This window comes from Sarcophilus harrisii, chromosome 6, assembly GCF_902635505.1.
Source record: "Sarcophilus harrisii chromosome 6, mSarHar1.11, whole genome shotgun sequence".
Lineage (NCBI taxonomy): Eukaryota > Metazoa > Chordata > Mammalia > Dasyuromorphia > Dasyuridae > Sarcophilus > Sarcophilus harrisii.
The window spans coordinates 51,075,973-51,088,895 of record NC_045431.1 but is presented as its reverse complement, the minus strand read 5'-3'; the positions used below and the strand labels follow the sequence as shown (position 1 = coordinate 51,088,895).

General features: G+C 34.2%; 1 protein-coding gene across 1 annotated transcript in view; it reads left to right on the top strand.

Annotated features, from left to right (window-relative positions):
- Window positions 1-320: 320 nt before the first annotated feature.
- Window positions 321-12,923, top strand: part of LOC100917884 (transmembrane serine protease 11A) — a 39,931-nt gene continuing 27,328 nt past the window's right edge. The window contains exons 1-3 of the mRNA XM_031943500.1: window positions 321-450; window positions 797-922; window positions 2,653-2,771. Coding sequence (XP_031799360.1) covers window positions 321-450; window positions 797-922; window positions 2,653-2,771 — 375 coding nt within the window. The remainder of the gene's footprint in view (window positions 451-796; window positions 923-2,652; window positions 2,772-12,923) is intronic.

The following is a 12,923-nucleotide window of genomic DNA, read 5'->3' as shown; positions in this document are numbered from 1 at the left end:
CATAACTTCTTTCTGTAAATAAATGAAATTTTTGGTAAAAAAAAAGAATGCCATTGTGAATTTTTCACATGTGCAGAAAACAGGAATTGCTATCCCAATCTCATCTTTTGGGGCTCAACTTCATCAAAAATAACAGACTGTAGGCCATACTCTAACTTTATAAAATCCAGATGTGGAAGTGTGACTTTCCCTGAGACCATTGCAGTACTTTTTAAACGAAGGGTACCAGTGATAATGGGATTTTATCATCCTTCTGTCTACTCTGGTGCTTTCTTCTATCTGTAACATGTCAGTAAAACTATTCTAAGCTGGATTGCAGCATGATGGGAAGCTTTCCTGCCCAGCACAGAGACAAGGTGCTACCAGTGTGTATCATGAGGCATGAAGAAGAATGGGACTCAGGAAGACTCCCCTCAGACATTGGCCATCTGTGTGGCCGGGCCGTGTCCCGTAATCTCTCTTACTTTCCAGGTCTCCTTTTATAAAATGAAGATAATAAGCAACCACAACCTTCCCAGGGTAGTTGTTAGGATCAAATGAGATAATATTCAATTGTGAAGGGTTGTGCAAACTCTAAAGAACTATATAAATGCTAATTTTTATTATTATTGTTCTTTAAATACTGTGATCTCAGGTATTCCATCAAGCAAATTCACATTCATTTACCAAATTAATTTAATAACTAATACAATATAATAATACAATTTTTTTTGTATTTCCAGAGATAACTAGAAAGTCTTTTGTTCTTTCATTGTGAGATTTATAATTTATTGATGGCTGTCTCTCCCTTCTCCCTTTAGGTCTGCAAGGCTGGGCACAAAAACCCGATGTTTGGAGCCATGGATGATTATCCTTATTGTTATAATAGGATTATTGATTATAGGCCTAATTATTGGTCTCCTGGTTCATTTCTTGGTCTCTGGTAGGTATAACTTGGAAGGAAATTTCCTCACTAATTTTAAAAAACAGGCATGAGGTACATTCATTTCCAGGGATCACAGAACTACAGATTTAGAGCTGAAAGGAATCTCAAAGGCCATTTAATCCATTCCCCTCATTTTACACATGAGGGAACAGAGATACAGAGAAATGTTGTGATTTATCCAACATCACAAAACCAACAAGGCACTCTTGTCATATACTTTTCTGTCTGCCAAGTTTTCTGAATATGAAGAGCTATGGCAGAAATGATATATTTTTATGCTAATTTGTGGCCACATCCTAAATAAAATTCACTAAAATTATCATTTTCTCTATCATTTATGTCAGATGTGCATATGTAAATGGAAATAAATAACTTTTTTATATAAGAACATTCTCCTCTGAGCTTAGTGTATGGAAATACATTATCTAAGGAATTAATTGCAATATATTAATACCTAACAAAGTATAAGGCCAAAATTATCTTCTTTAATCTCCATTTCTATTACTGCTGCCTAAGGATTTGTGGGCCTTTTTTCTTAGAGCTCTGCTTGCCCTTTGAAACAAAGACATTTCCCTTGTGTCCCACAGTCTTTATGTTCTCTTTATCAGAGATCAAGTAGCCATAGCACTGGATTCATTGCTTAGCAATTTTGAACATATAAAAGCTATTTTGATGTGTATGAAAATTAATAACAAAAGAAGAGTAAAAAATCAAGGATTAACATGAACATGACCTCAAAATACTGTTAATGCTAATGGGAAAAAAAGATCATTTTAGCATTATACTACAAAATTAACAACGTCAATGAAAAATTAAAATTCACCATAGTTATGCACGAACAAGCAATTTGAAATATAAAGTTGGTTTTTTTAATTCAATTCTGCAACTAAGTATTTATTAGAGATGTTTTTGTTCTACATGTCTTGGATCAGACTTTAGAACCTGGCCTAGATCTTTTCACCTGGAATTTATGAGCTCATTTAAAAAAATATTTTGACACATGTATTTCAACATACTTAATTTTCCTTTGTAATCTTAGGGTTTTTTTGCATTTAAAAAATGTTATTTTGAAAAAGGATTCATATATTTCACTAATATAGGTGTCCATGCCATAGAAAAAGTTAATAATCACTGATTTTGCTCCTTCCTGGACCACATTTGTTTCTGGATATCCACCTAAGAAATTTATTTCTCTTTTTAGTTTTACCTTCATCAACTGGAAGCTTAAGGTATATTCAAATGGGTCTTTGATCTCAAACATTCAGGAATTCTCTGCAACAGTACAGATCTTTGTAGGTCAAGATATAGCTCTCTATAATCCTATTTTATCTACAATTCAAGGCAAATCCTTTGGATACTGATTCTAAACTAGTCCCCAATTTCTTAACTTGTATCCATTCATTCTTTTTACTTCTCCCATAGTTAATCTGTATTTATTCTTTTCCTCTCTCAGATATTTGAATTCCATACTTTCCCATCAGTCTTAGGTTGCTGTGTCATGCTCATTAGAAATTCACATTAATAACCATGTTTATGAACAAAAAAAGTAAACTCTTTTTTCCCCCAGTAAAAAGGGACCTTTCTGAATGGATATATAATAGAACATCACATCAGATTCAATATGACCCTCTACTGGTACTGAGTCTAATATATATTTTTCCCTAGCACTTGAGTCTTATGCCCAAATTTCATCCTTATTTTCCCCTTTTTTCTTCTTTTCAATGTAGATAAGAAGCTGGAGTATTACCATGGCACCTTTAAAATTTCAAATGCACAATTGAAAGACAATACTGAACAAGGTTATGCATATCATTATAAGGACTTACGTGAGATGAGTGAACTTTTGGTAGGTACAGATTTTTCTTTCCTTTATAGACAGTTGATTATGAAGAAATCGAGAGAATCTGATTTAAGCTGCTAATTTTTTTCCAAATGACAAAATTCACTCAGGTCAAGCAGGAACTCATTCTGTTTGGCACAGCACAGACGGTTCATATCTATTATAGGTTTTTTGTATCATAATAACTGTTATTTATAAAAGTATTCAAGGTTTAAAAATATTTTACATATATTGTCTCATTAAGAATGTAAAAAGATGAAATCAAGTCTTATGTGGTAGTAAGCATCTCATCACTGGAAAGTTTGGAGAGGGGATTTGGGTTAGACTACATAAATTCTAAGGATGCTTCTATTTCTGAAACTCAAGGCTTTTTACACAGTGATTCTCAAAGCAAGTGAGAAGCAGATCATATAGTCAAATCTTCTAAGACCCATCTTGATGCTTTTAATTTACACCATACTGTCTCTTACACTTGTCATAAATGTTCATTCATTCAATAAATATTTATTAAACATCATCCATGTGATTAGATAAGGTTTTTTAAAAAGCTCTTTCCTTTGTAGAATTTAAAATATAATAGAGCATAAAACATATATGCAAATGATTATAATAGGTAATAAGTGACTAAGAGAAGTATAAAAATTAAGATGCTCATAAGGCTTAGTGAGGAAACATCTTTACCAATTATTCTAAATTTGAAGTCAGTATATATATATATTCAAGTCCTGTACTGATACACATTATCCATGTGTCTCTGGGTCAGTCATTTCATATCCCTAAGCCTCAGTTTCCTGATCTGTAAACCAGCAAGTCCCAACCTCAGAGTAGAGGTAGTAGACTATGGGACCTCAGAGCCAAGGTCTTCCAGCTCTAAGATTTAGTAAAATTCTAAGAGATAACTTAGAGCTAGAAGTGACCTTAAGCAAGCAACTAATCAAGGAATTATTAACTTCTTTTATGTCATAGACCCCTTACTCAGAACAATATTTTTGAATGCAAAAAGTACATAGAATTACAAAAACCTATTTTCATTACTTTACTATTATTTATTAGTTTATTATCCAGTTTTTAAAATATTTTAAAGCAAAAATCCTCACTCTCAGATTAGTAACCTGTAGTCTAATCCACACTCCTTGCCCTAATCTCATTTTATAAATAAGAAAATTGAGTCCAAAGTTACCCACAGAATTATGGTAGACCCAGAGGTATAATACAATTCTCTAGTTACTTATGCTGGACTATTTTCCTTATATTATGTTATCTCTTAGTCCCAGTTTCACCATTTAACTTCAACAGATCACTAAAGATAATTTTAGTTAAAATAAGCATAGTATTACTGACTTCACAATTAAAAGCGTGAAGCAGAAAAAAAATTCTTTGAAAAGATGTAAAAGAACATTCTATAATTATAAAGTAATATTTTACCAGGGAGAATCTTACTGGATATTACTAGACTTTTGCCAGAAACTAGAAAATCTCTCCCCATTTGGCAAGAAGATGACCACAAACCATTCAGATTCTAGAGAGCAGGGCAAGATGTTACTAATCTTTGAAAATATTCTTGAATTCTTTAGATATTTGGTGGTACAATAAATAGTTAGCACTTAAGAATCGGGAAAACCTGAATTTAAATCTACCTCAGATGTTTACTAGCTGTGTGACCATAGGCAAGTCACTTAATCCCTCTCAGCTTCAGTTTCTTTATCCATAAAATGAAGATAATAATATTGTCTTATTATATACCTATGTCCAGGGTTGATATGGTGACCAAATGAGATGAGGTATGTAATATGTTTTGCAAACTGTAAAGTGCCATAAATGCTAGGTACATTGATTCTACATCAGACACGGAACTAAAAAAATTGTTTGAATAACGAATATATAAGCTCTGGTCAATAGGCAATATGTTGAGAAGACCTAATCTACGAGATGTTCTTGTAAATGTTGATCAGTTGTTAAGTATTTCTTGTGTAACTTTTATGTACTCAATATTATGGGACAGAGAGAAGATGACATGGTAATTTCTGTCCTACAAGAGCTCATCTGAATCAAATAGGATGATCTATCTGGGAAGGCGAAAAGAACACATAAAACACTAACCAAACAATACAGGGCAGCTTATAATTAACTGCTAAATTGTGTCTTACATTTAATAGGCAAGAATTAAGAGCAAAGGGAGGTCAGCACAAAATGAAAGGGTCATGAAGGCCTTTAAACTGTTTACCTTTGTCTCTATGAGGCAAGTTTTTCTCCAGTTCAAGTTCACCTTAAGGGAATTACAAGAAAGGCTCGTGCCTCTCCCTGGGCCACTCCTGTTCATTGTTGCTAAATCCCAAATGAATAAAGCCAGGATTTTTTTTTCCCCTGTCCCATATGAATACTAATTAAATAGCTAAAGCAGGAAAGCTTGCAAGTCCTGTTCTTCCTCTTGATTTTGAACTTATTGTTGTGAATGGAGAGAGTGAAAATAAAATGAGTTTATGCTTATGGACAGTGACACAGAGTTCTACTAAGATCATAATATAAATTTGTTTTACCATTTCTTTATCTAGATAATATTACAGATGAGGAAACTGAGGCAAATAGGGCTAAGGGACTTGCTCAGTTATCCAGTTTGTAAATATCTGAGGCTGGATTTTAATTCAGGTCTTCCTGATTCCATGTCCAGTGCTTTATCAATTTTCTCCATGATAGTATCAACATGGATAAAATTAAGACTATCTTTTCATTAAGATGTACCAACTTCTGTTGGACAAATGCAAACACTACCATCTTTGAAGGTGGAAGGAAATTAGAGAGCTAGATAAAGTTTTTTCCCCTAAATTAAATAATGGTCTATCCATTCTGCTTGGAACAGTTCTAAACTATTACTTCTTACTTTTTAATAAGATCAGAGGAAAAGTCAGAAATGAATCTGAAAACATTATATAAATTTCGTAGAAAGTTATAGAGATTATTGAACTAGGAAAAAATAGGACATGAGGGAAATGTGGTAGTACAGAACAGCTTAATGAAATAATTTGAAGCGAAGGGTAAAAAACTTGGATTAGATCCACAGCAAAGTAGAAGTTCCTCTAAGGAAGGCGTTCTTGCTATGGCAAAATACTAGTCAAGAGGACAATATAACAGCAACGTTAAGAACCAAGTAGGCCAGACAGTTGCCAAAGGTGACAAAAAGATTGAAGATGAGATATCATTACAGATGGAGTTTAGATGAAATATGACCAGAATTTGGATTAAGGCTATAGTGATGGCTTTGTGCATTGGAAAAAGAGATTCTGTGAAGGAAATAAAAGCAAAGTTGGACAACAGATCAGACATGCAGAGCATAGGTCGCTGACATCTTGAAGATTTCTTGTTTAGAAGTATGACTTTCTGCTTTTGTAGCTGGATAATAATGAATAACTAGCATTTCTATACCATTTTAAGATTTGCAACACATTTTATAAATGCCCTCTCATTTTTTTCTTATGAGCCAGGAGGTAGGGGGCTATTACTAACCTCCATTGTATAGATGAAGAAATTAGAGCAATCAGTGATTAATTGACTTGTGGATTTGAATTCAGGCCTTTCTGATTCTAGGTCTACCTTTCTATCTACTATACCAGTGGGAAGACAGATAGCTGTGTCTCCATGTTTAACTTCAATTAGCAATGGTACATTCAGGACATATAGCATGGAGATAGTGTTATAAGTAATTGAGATAAAGTAGAAAATTCTTTATTATTTTGGAATTTATTATTGGAAACCCATATATCACCATTGCTTGTAAATGTTTGAATTGGTACTCCTAGTGAGAAAGGTGCAATTGTCCAATAATTGGAGGGAATACATCTTCGCCATCAATATTTACAAGTTGGGTTCATCATCAAATGTAAGCTCATCGTGGACAGGTACTATATCTTTTCTAACTGTTGCGACATCCCACTTTGCCTGCCTAATAAGAGGTTCTCTACTTAGTGGATACTTAGTAAGTTGTGACCCAGTAAATGGATAATAAACTAAATATTTGAATATACTCAGCATGCTGGATAAGTTAGCATGTTTCCCCAAAGATTATCTTCATTGTTTTCTTGTCAGCAAATTTCAAGCCATTATCTAGTGAATTCTGTACTTTAAAATTAGAAAAATGTAAAAGATCTAGATTTAGAGCCTGAGAATTTAAGGCCATACAATTACCTGATTACTGTCAGAATCTCACAGAGGAATTCATCCTAATTCTTATTCCTCATCTTTAATAAACCTAATCAGTACATTGAGGAGGATTCCAACACTCACTAGTCTTGCAATGATAGCATCTCTTTGTTTGATACCTGATTGTCTATTGTCATTTGTTATTTTGTCATTGTCACATTGTGAGATTAGACCATATTGATCTGTTAAGCAGAAATTGGGACCTTCCTAATGTTACATACTGGGAAGTATTTATATCAAGCATGACCAGTGATATCATCTCATCAACGAGTTTGATAGCATCAGTACTTCCTTGTCATTCCTCCTACTTCAGCAAAGTATATCTCGAAGTATCACATCTGTAACAAATCAGCTGGTTATAGTAAATGGGCATATTGAATAGCCTGATAAATATCTATATTTCTCAGCCCCATTATTACAGATATAGTAAAGTGTCAAAGCAAATACATACTATTAGGATGAAAAAAAATTGGATTCATTGTTATAAAAATAATGAATTAAGCAAGGCAGAATGCGAAGTAATTGAATTATATAATTAAGGAGGGAATTGTAATATTTGGAGACACACAAGTTGGTATAGAAGAAAAAAAAGTCCCTGAACTAGATGAGTGAAGAGGGAGGAAGTAGAATGTAGGGAGATCTGGGTACTACTCTCTGCCACTGACTGTGATATCATGGACAAGTTATAGCTTCTCTCTGAGTCTCACCTATATTTTCTGTAAAACTAGGAATGAGAATGATTTTATCAGGAGATCCTTGGGTGGAAAAGTAAAAGGCAAAACATCAGTTTAATTTTTTAAAAATAAAAGAAATGAAAAGGTATGCTTTTGATCCAAGAAAAGTTATCTCAGTCCTTTAGAGAACAGTAGTATTCATATTCTGCATTCAATATTGAATTTATCCATTACATCCATGTTTTTCTCTCACATATCTCTAAAGAATACAGACAATATTCATTAAGCATTAATCATGAGTCTCTGTATTGTTATGAATCATAAAGTTTGCCTTGTGATACCAGTTGTCATTTGTCTCCATCCCTTTCTTATATCTGCTTTTGCTGGATATCATTTGCTTCTATCTCAATCTCCCCCTTTAAAATCCAGGAGTCACAGATGGAAATAATGCTTGGCTCAGTAGTTTTTCCGAATAATCTTCCTTGGTAGCTGAATTATATCATCTGGTGAGTCAAGAATTTAATTCAGTACTGTAGTCAACAAGTTGAGAATTGCCAAGTCATCAATGGTGGGAGGAATTCATTTAAGGGAAGTTTACACATTAGTCTTTAAATACACACTTGTCATGAAGTTCCTTGTTCTCCCTGTTTAAATTTCTTTCATTTTTTCACCTATGTTTCTTGGGTAGTTTGGTGTTTTCCTTATTTAAAGACAGATCCTTGATGAAGTCATAACAATTAGCTTCTTTTCATTTGGATACTAAACCAATTTAAATTCCCTCTCTGAATGTTCTTGGAAATCTTTATTTGCAATTGTTTTTCTTGGAACTATCTCTAACAACTTTAAGATTTTGTCATTAATCAACTAGCTGGATCTTCCATGCATTTATTATCAATTCCTTCAAATGCTCAGTGATTTATTCTGATTGACTATGTAACTGTGGAAGGTCTTAAACTATACTCAATAGAGAATTAGTATCCAGTAAACATTCATCTTGAATAAAGCTTCTCTAGAAAACTCCTATTCTGGTCCCTCATAAATGACTTAGAGTTGACCCTAGAGGAATATGAGCAACATTTTGATGGTGGCAAATTATTTCACCCTGTATTGACAAGTATATTCAACCAGAAAGCTTCTACAATTTTCATTATGGGAGAAATATTTCTCTGCCAAGATTACAAAGGTCAGAATTTTAGGAGGAAAGTGCTAATGGAGGTGCTAGATTTGGCAAGAATAGAGAAGTCTAGCACTATACCTTATTATAATCAAGGAAATCCAAATACTTACTAACTGTATTAATAATTGTATTACTCCTGTCATGTACCATGCTTGCCTTAGCTTTCTTAATTGTAAAATAGGTATGATGAGAGCATCTACCTCCCATGCTACTTGGGAGGATTGAGAATTTGCACAGTATTTGGTACAATGTTGTTCAATCATTCAGTCATGTCTGACTCTCTATGACCCTGTACGGCATCTTCTTGGCAAAGATATTGGAGTAGTTTCCCATTTCTTTCTTCAGTGAATTAAGGCAAGCAGAGGTTAAATGAACTTGCCCAAAGTCACACAGCTATTAACTGTCAAAGCAATAGTTGAACTTCATTGTTCCTGACTCCAAGCCCAGAGCTCTATCCATTTAGCCCATCCTTGTTGACTTCCTTCAGGAGACCTTAGCAAAAAAGCTCCATGGAGTCAACGTGGACATTTCTAGTGTACATTTAGAATGATGCTCTAGGTTCCACTCAATATCTGTTGGAGTTTGGATAAAGGCCATTATTCTTCCCTATTTATTTGTGCTTTAGAGACTCAAAAAGATAAATGTGTCTAACTGGAAGAGGAACAACTGTAGGAGATCTAATACCCATTTATGACCCTAACCCAGACAAGTTCAGAGAAAAACAAATGATGTTGTGAACAAATTTGCTGGCAGCAACACCAGCAAAGGAAGAGCATTCTAAGTGTATTGGTGCACAGGGAAAATACAAAATAGCAGATTATCAAGTAGGTAAAAGGCAGTGTAGTTTGATGGCACACGAAATGTTGCCAGAGAATGGTTGGGAACCCACAAAGGCAATACATCACGACCACCTATTGATTACAGTCCACTTAGTCAGGTGCCTTGTAGTGGGACAAAAATGTCAGAGGGCTAGTCATATGGATTGTTGAAGGCAAATAATCATTTAATGAAGAAAATATGGATCATGATTCATGATATGAAGAAGAAAGTTTGTGCTAATACCCTTTTGAGGTTCAGAGAAGTCAAGCAAGATTACCCCTAACTGGAGTTTTCTAATATTGAGAGAGAAAGACCACCCTTTTGACTAATATTTCAGTAGTGAGGACCTCAACAGAATAGAAAACACATAGAGAGTCTTGTTGGAAAGCAGTGGTGGCTGTCCTGGGCTATCCATTAGAATTTTAATGCTAAGTTGAATAGTTCTGAGAATACTAAGACTATAGGACAATGGTATATCACCCCAAAAGAATGACTTAACATGCTGTAGGAGTGATGGGAGAGAAGGTTATATCCGTAACCCAACAGTATGTCTTGATTTGTATTCTGCCTAAAGCACTGATATGTGAAGCTGTCCACTATAGGAGAATTTTCTTATCTAATGCATTATGTGAATTATGCTTTATATTTCTATGACCTACACAATTCCTACATAGATATTATATATTCTATAGCCGCAAATGGACTGTATATTTGAGATAATCACCAATGACTATGCTGTGTGCAAAATGATAAAAATTTAGAATGGGAATGGGAAAAAGTGCAATCCGTCCAATGGGATTTGTAGTGTCTGTCTTTTAAAAAAATTGAGGGAGATACCTAAGGGGATAGACATGTTAATATGGTTACCATGTTCTATTTAGTGGGAGGGGAGAACACATTTCCAAACCCCTGTGCACTAAAAGAGCAGCTCTAAACACATCTAATTTAAACAGAAAGATGACAACCATCTCCAAGGGAGATTTGGGTTTTTTGGGTTGTTTTGGGGTTTTCTTTTGAGGAGGGGGATTTGGCTTAAGTGTCTTGCCAGGGGTCACATAACTAGTAACTGTCAAGTATCTGATTCTGGATTTGAACTCATATCCTTCTGAATCTAGAGCCCATGCTTAGAACCATCTAGTTGTTCCCTTCCCTTTTAAAATAAAACCAGTGAAGATAATTATTTTATTTTATTAGCTACCATCCATTTGATGTTCAATAGGAAAATCATATTATAGATAGCTACTATTTTATTTAGACAGAATGGCATATAGGTAGTATGATGAAAGACTGGATCAAGAGCAAAACAATAGTCACCAGAGATTGGACCAGGAGTGTCTAAGCTGTAGAACAGGTACAGAACAACCAAGAAAAGAGTGGGAGAATGAGAAAAAGGTAAATATTGAGCTGGGGAATAAGGGACCAAGTCAGCAGGATCCAGAGCCTTGAGAGTCCTCTCCATATGGCATAAGTGACTGATAAATCCCCTTTTCACTATGATGGGGAGATGAGCAATTATTCAGGAGAAAAATTAGAACTTCCATAGGAAAACCAACTCTTCTACCCATGAGTTTTACAACCACAAGCACGCAGTTATCTTCTCTGAGATTTGATTTCATTGTCAGTAAAATGGAAACAATTCGTGTTACCTAATTTATAGGGCTAATGTAAGGAAAGTACTTTGTAAATTTTATAGTATTATATGATATTATTATAATCTGTGAAAATTTTGTGTGAAGCCATGGATGAGAATTCAAAAGAAAAAAAGGCACAAAATTGGTATTATCTACAGGGGTGGAGTGAATATTCACACTTAAGAGAATGAGATCCATTAAGGTATAATAATATACCATGAACAAATAAATGAACATTGATGCTGAGTAAGGGAATCCTAAGGTATTTTTCCTTACCTCAGCCTTCCTTTTCTTTTTTGCCCTTTTATAAAGTGACAGTTGTTTTTTCTTGTCCCTCCCAGTATAATTCCTGCAAGTTATTTGCATGTTCAGCAAATCCTGTAGCCTAGTAGCCAATTTAAGCAACTCTACAGAATGTTCTCAAACATGCTTCCAATCAACACACATTGCTGCCATCCAGCGTTCACTGGCAAACACTGCTATTTGCAGGTTCCAGATGCAACGTGGGCACTGGGCTACTAGGTTCCTAGCAACACATCATGTACAACCATAGCACGAAAACAGCCATAGCCTTTTATTTTCCCCTCTGGCACACAGTGATATAATCAGATTAATATAGCTCAAGACTAAGAATTGCCAAGAAAATTGTATTGCTGTCCCTTGGTTTATACCCTAATGTGCAAACCAACTGAACTAATTCAAATGTGCAGTGTTCTCCTAAAGGCCTTAGGATTTCCTCCTCTGCCTCCCCATCTTTTATAGTTAATGATTTCATGATCTGTAGAGAAAAATTAAGCCCATTAAAGTCTTCAAGGAAGTTTTCCCTTTTTGAATCTGTCTCTGTCTAGTTACTTTTTCTTCTAAACAATCATTGAATAAAATCTTGTATTTTGAAAAATCTAATTTTATAAACATATATATGTATACATACATATATACACACATATAACTTCATATACAACTAGGGGCCTATCGTCTTTTACTTAAAGAGGAGCCTTGCTCATATGCTATTTCTCTTCTTCCATCTCTCCCTTTCAATAATTATTTTCCTCTTTCCTGTGCCATTATTTATAAACTATCCTTTTATTGTTGTATTTTGTATTTGGATCAACCTTATTTCTGAACATATCTTCTCTGTAACATAGAAAAAAAGAGAGGAAGGAAGGAAGGAAGAAAAGAAGAAAGGGAGAAAGAAATAAGGAGAGAGGAAGGGAAAGGAAGAGGGAAAGAAATAAAGGAAGAAAAAATTCAGGGAAAATTAGCAACACATCAATCTAGTTGATATATGTCACATTTCATAACCAATAGTCTCCCAAAGAGAGAGAGAAAGAAAGAGAAGAAAATATGTTTTCTCAACTGTCCTCCAGGGTCAAACTTGTTGGTCACTAAATTCATAAAAGCTTCAAATTTTTTTGTAGTTTCCATTTACATTGTTTTAATGACTGTCTATATTATTTTCCTGCTTCTCCTTAATTCACTCTGCATTGATTCATATATATCTTTCCATATTTCTTTAAATTCTTTAAATTCCATTATGCTTATATACAATAATTTATTTATTGATCTTTAAAATTATAAACATTCTTCACTGGGTCAGTATCTCAAAGACATCATAACAGAGGGAAAAAGACCCACATATGCAAAAATGTTTGTAGAAGCTTTT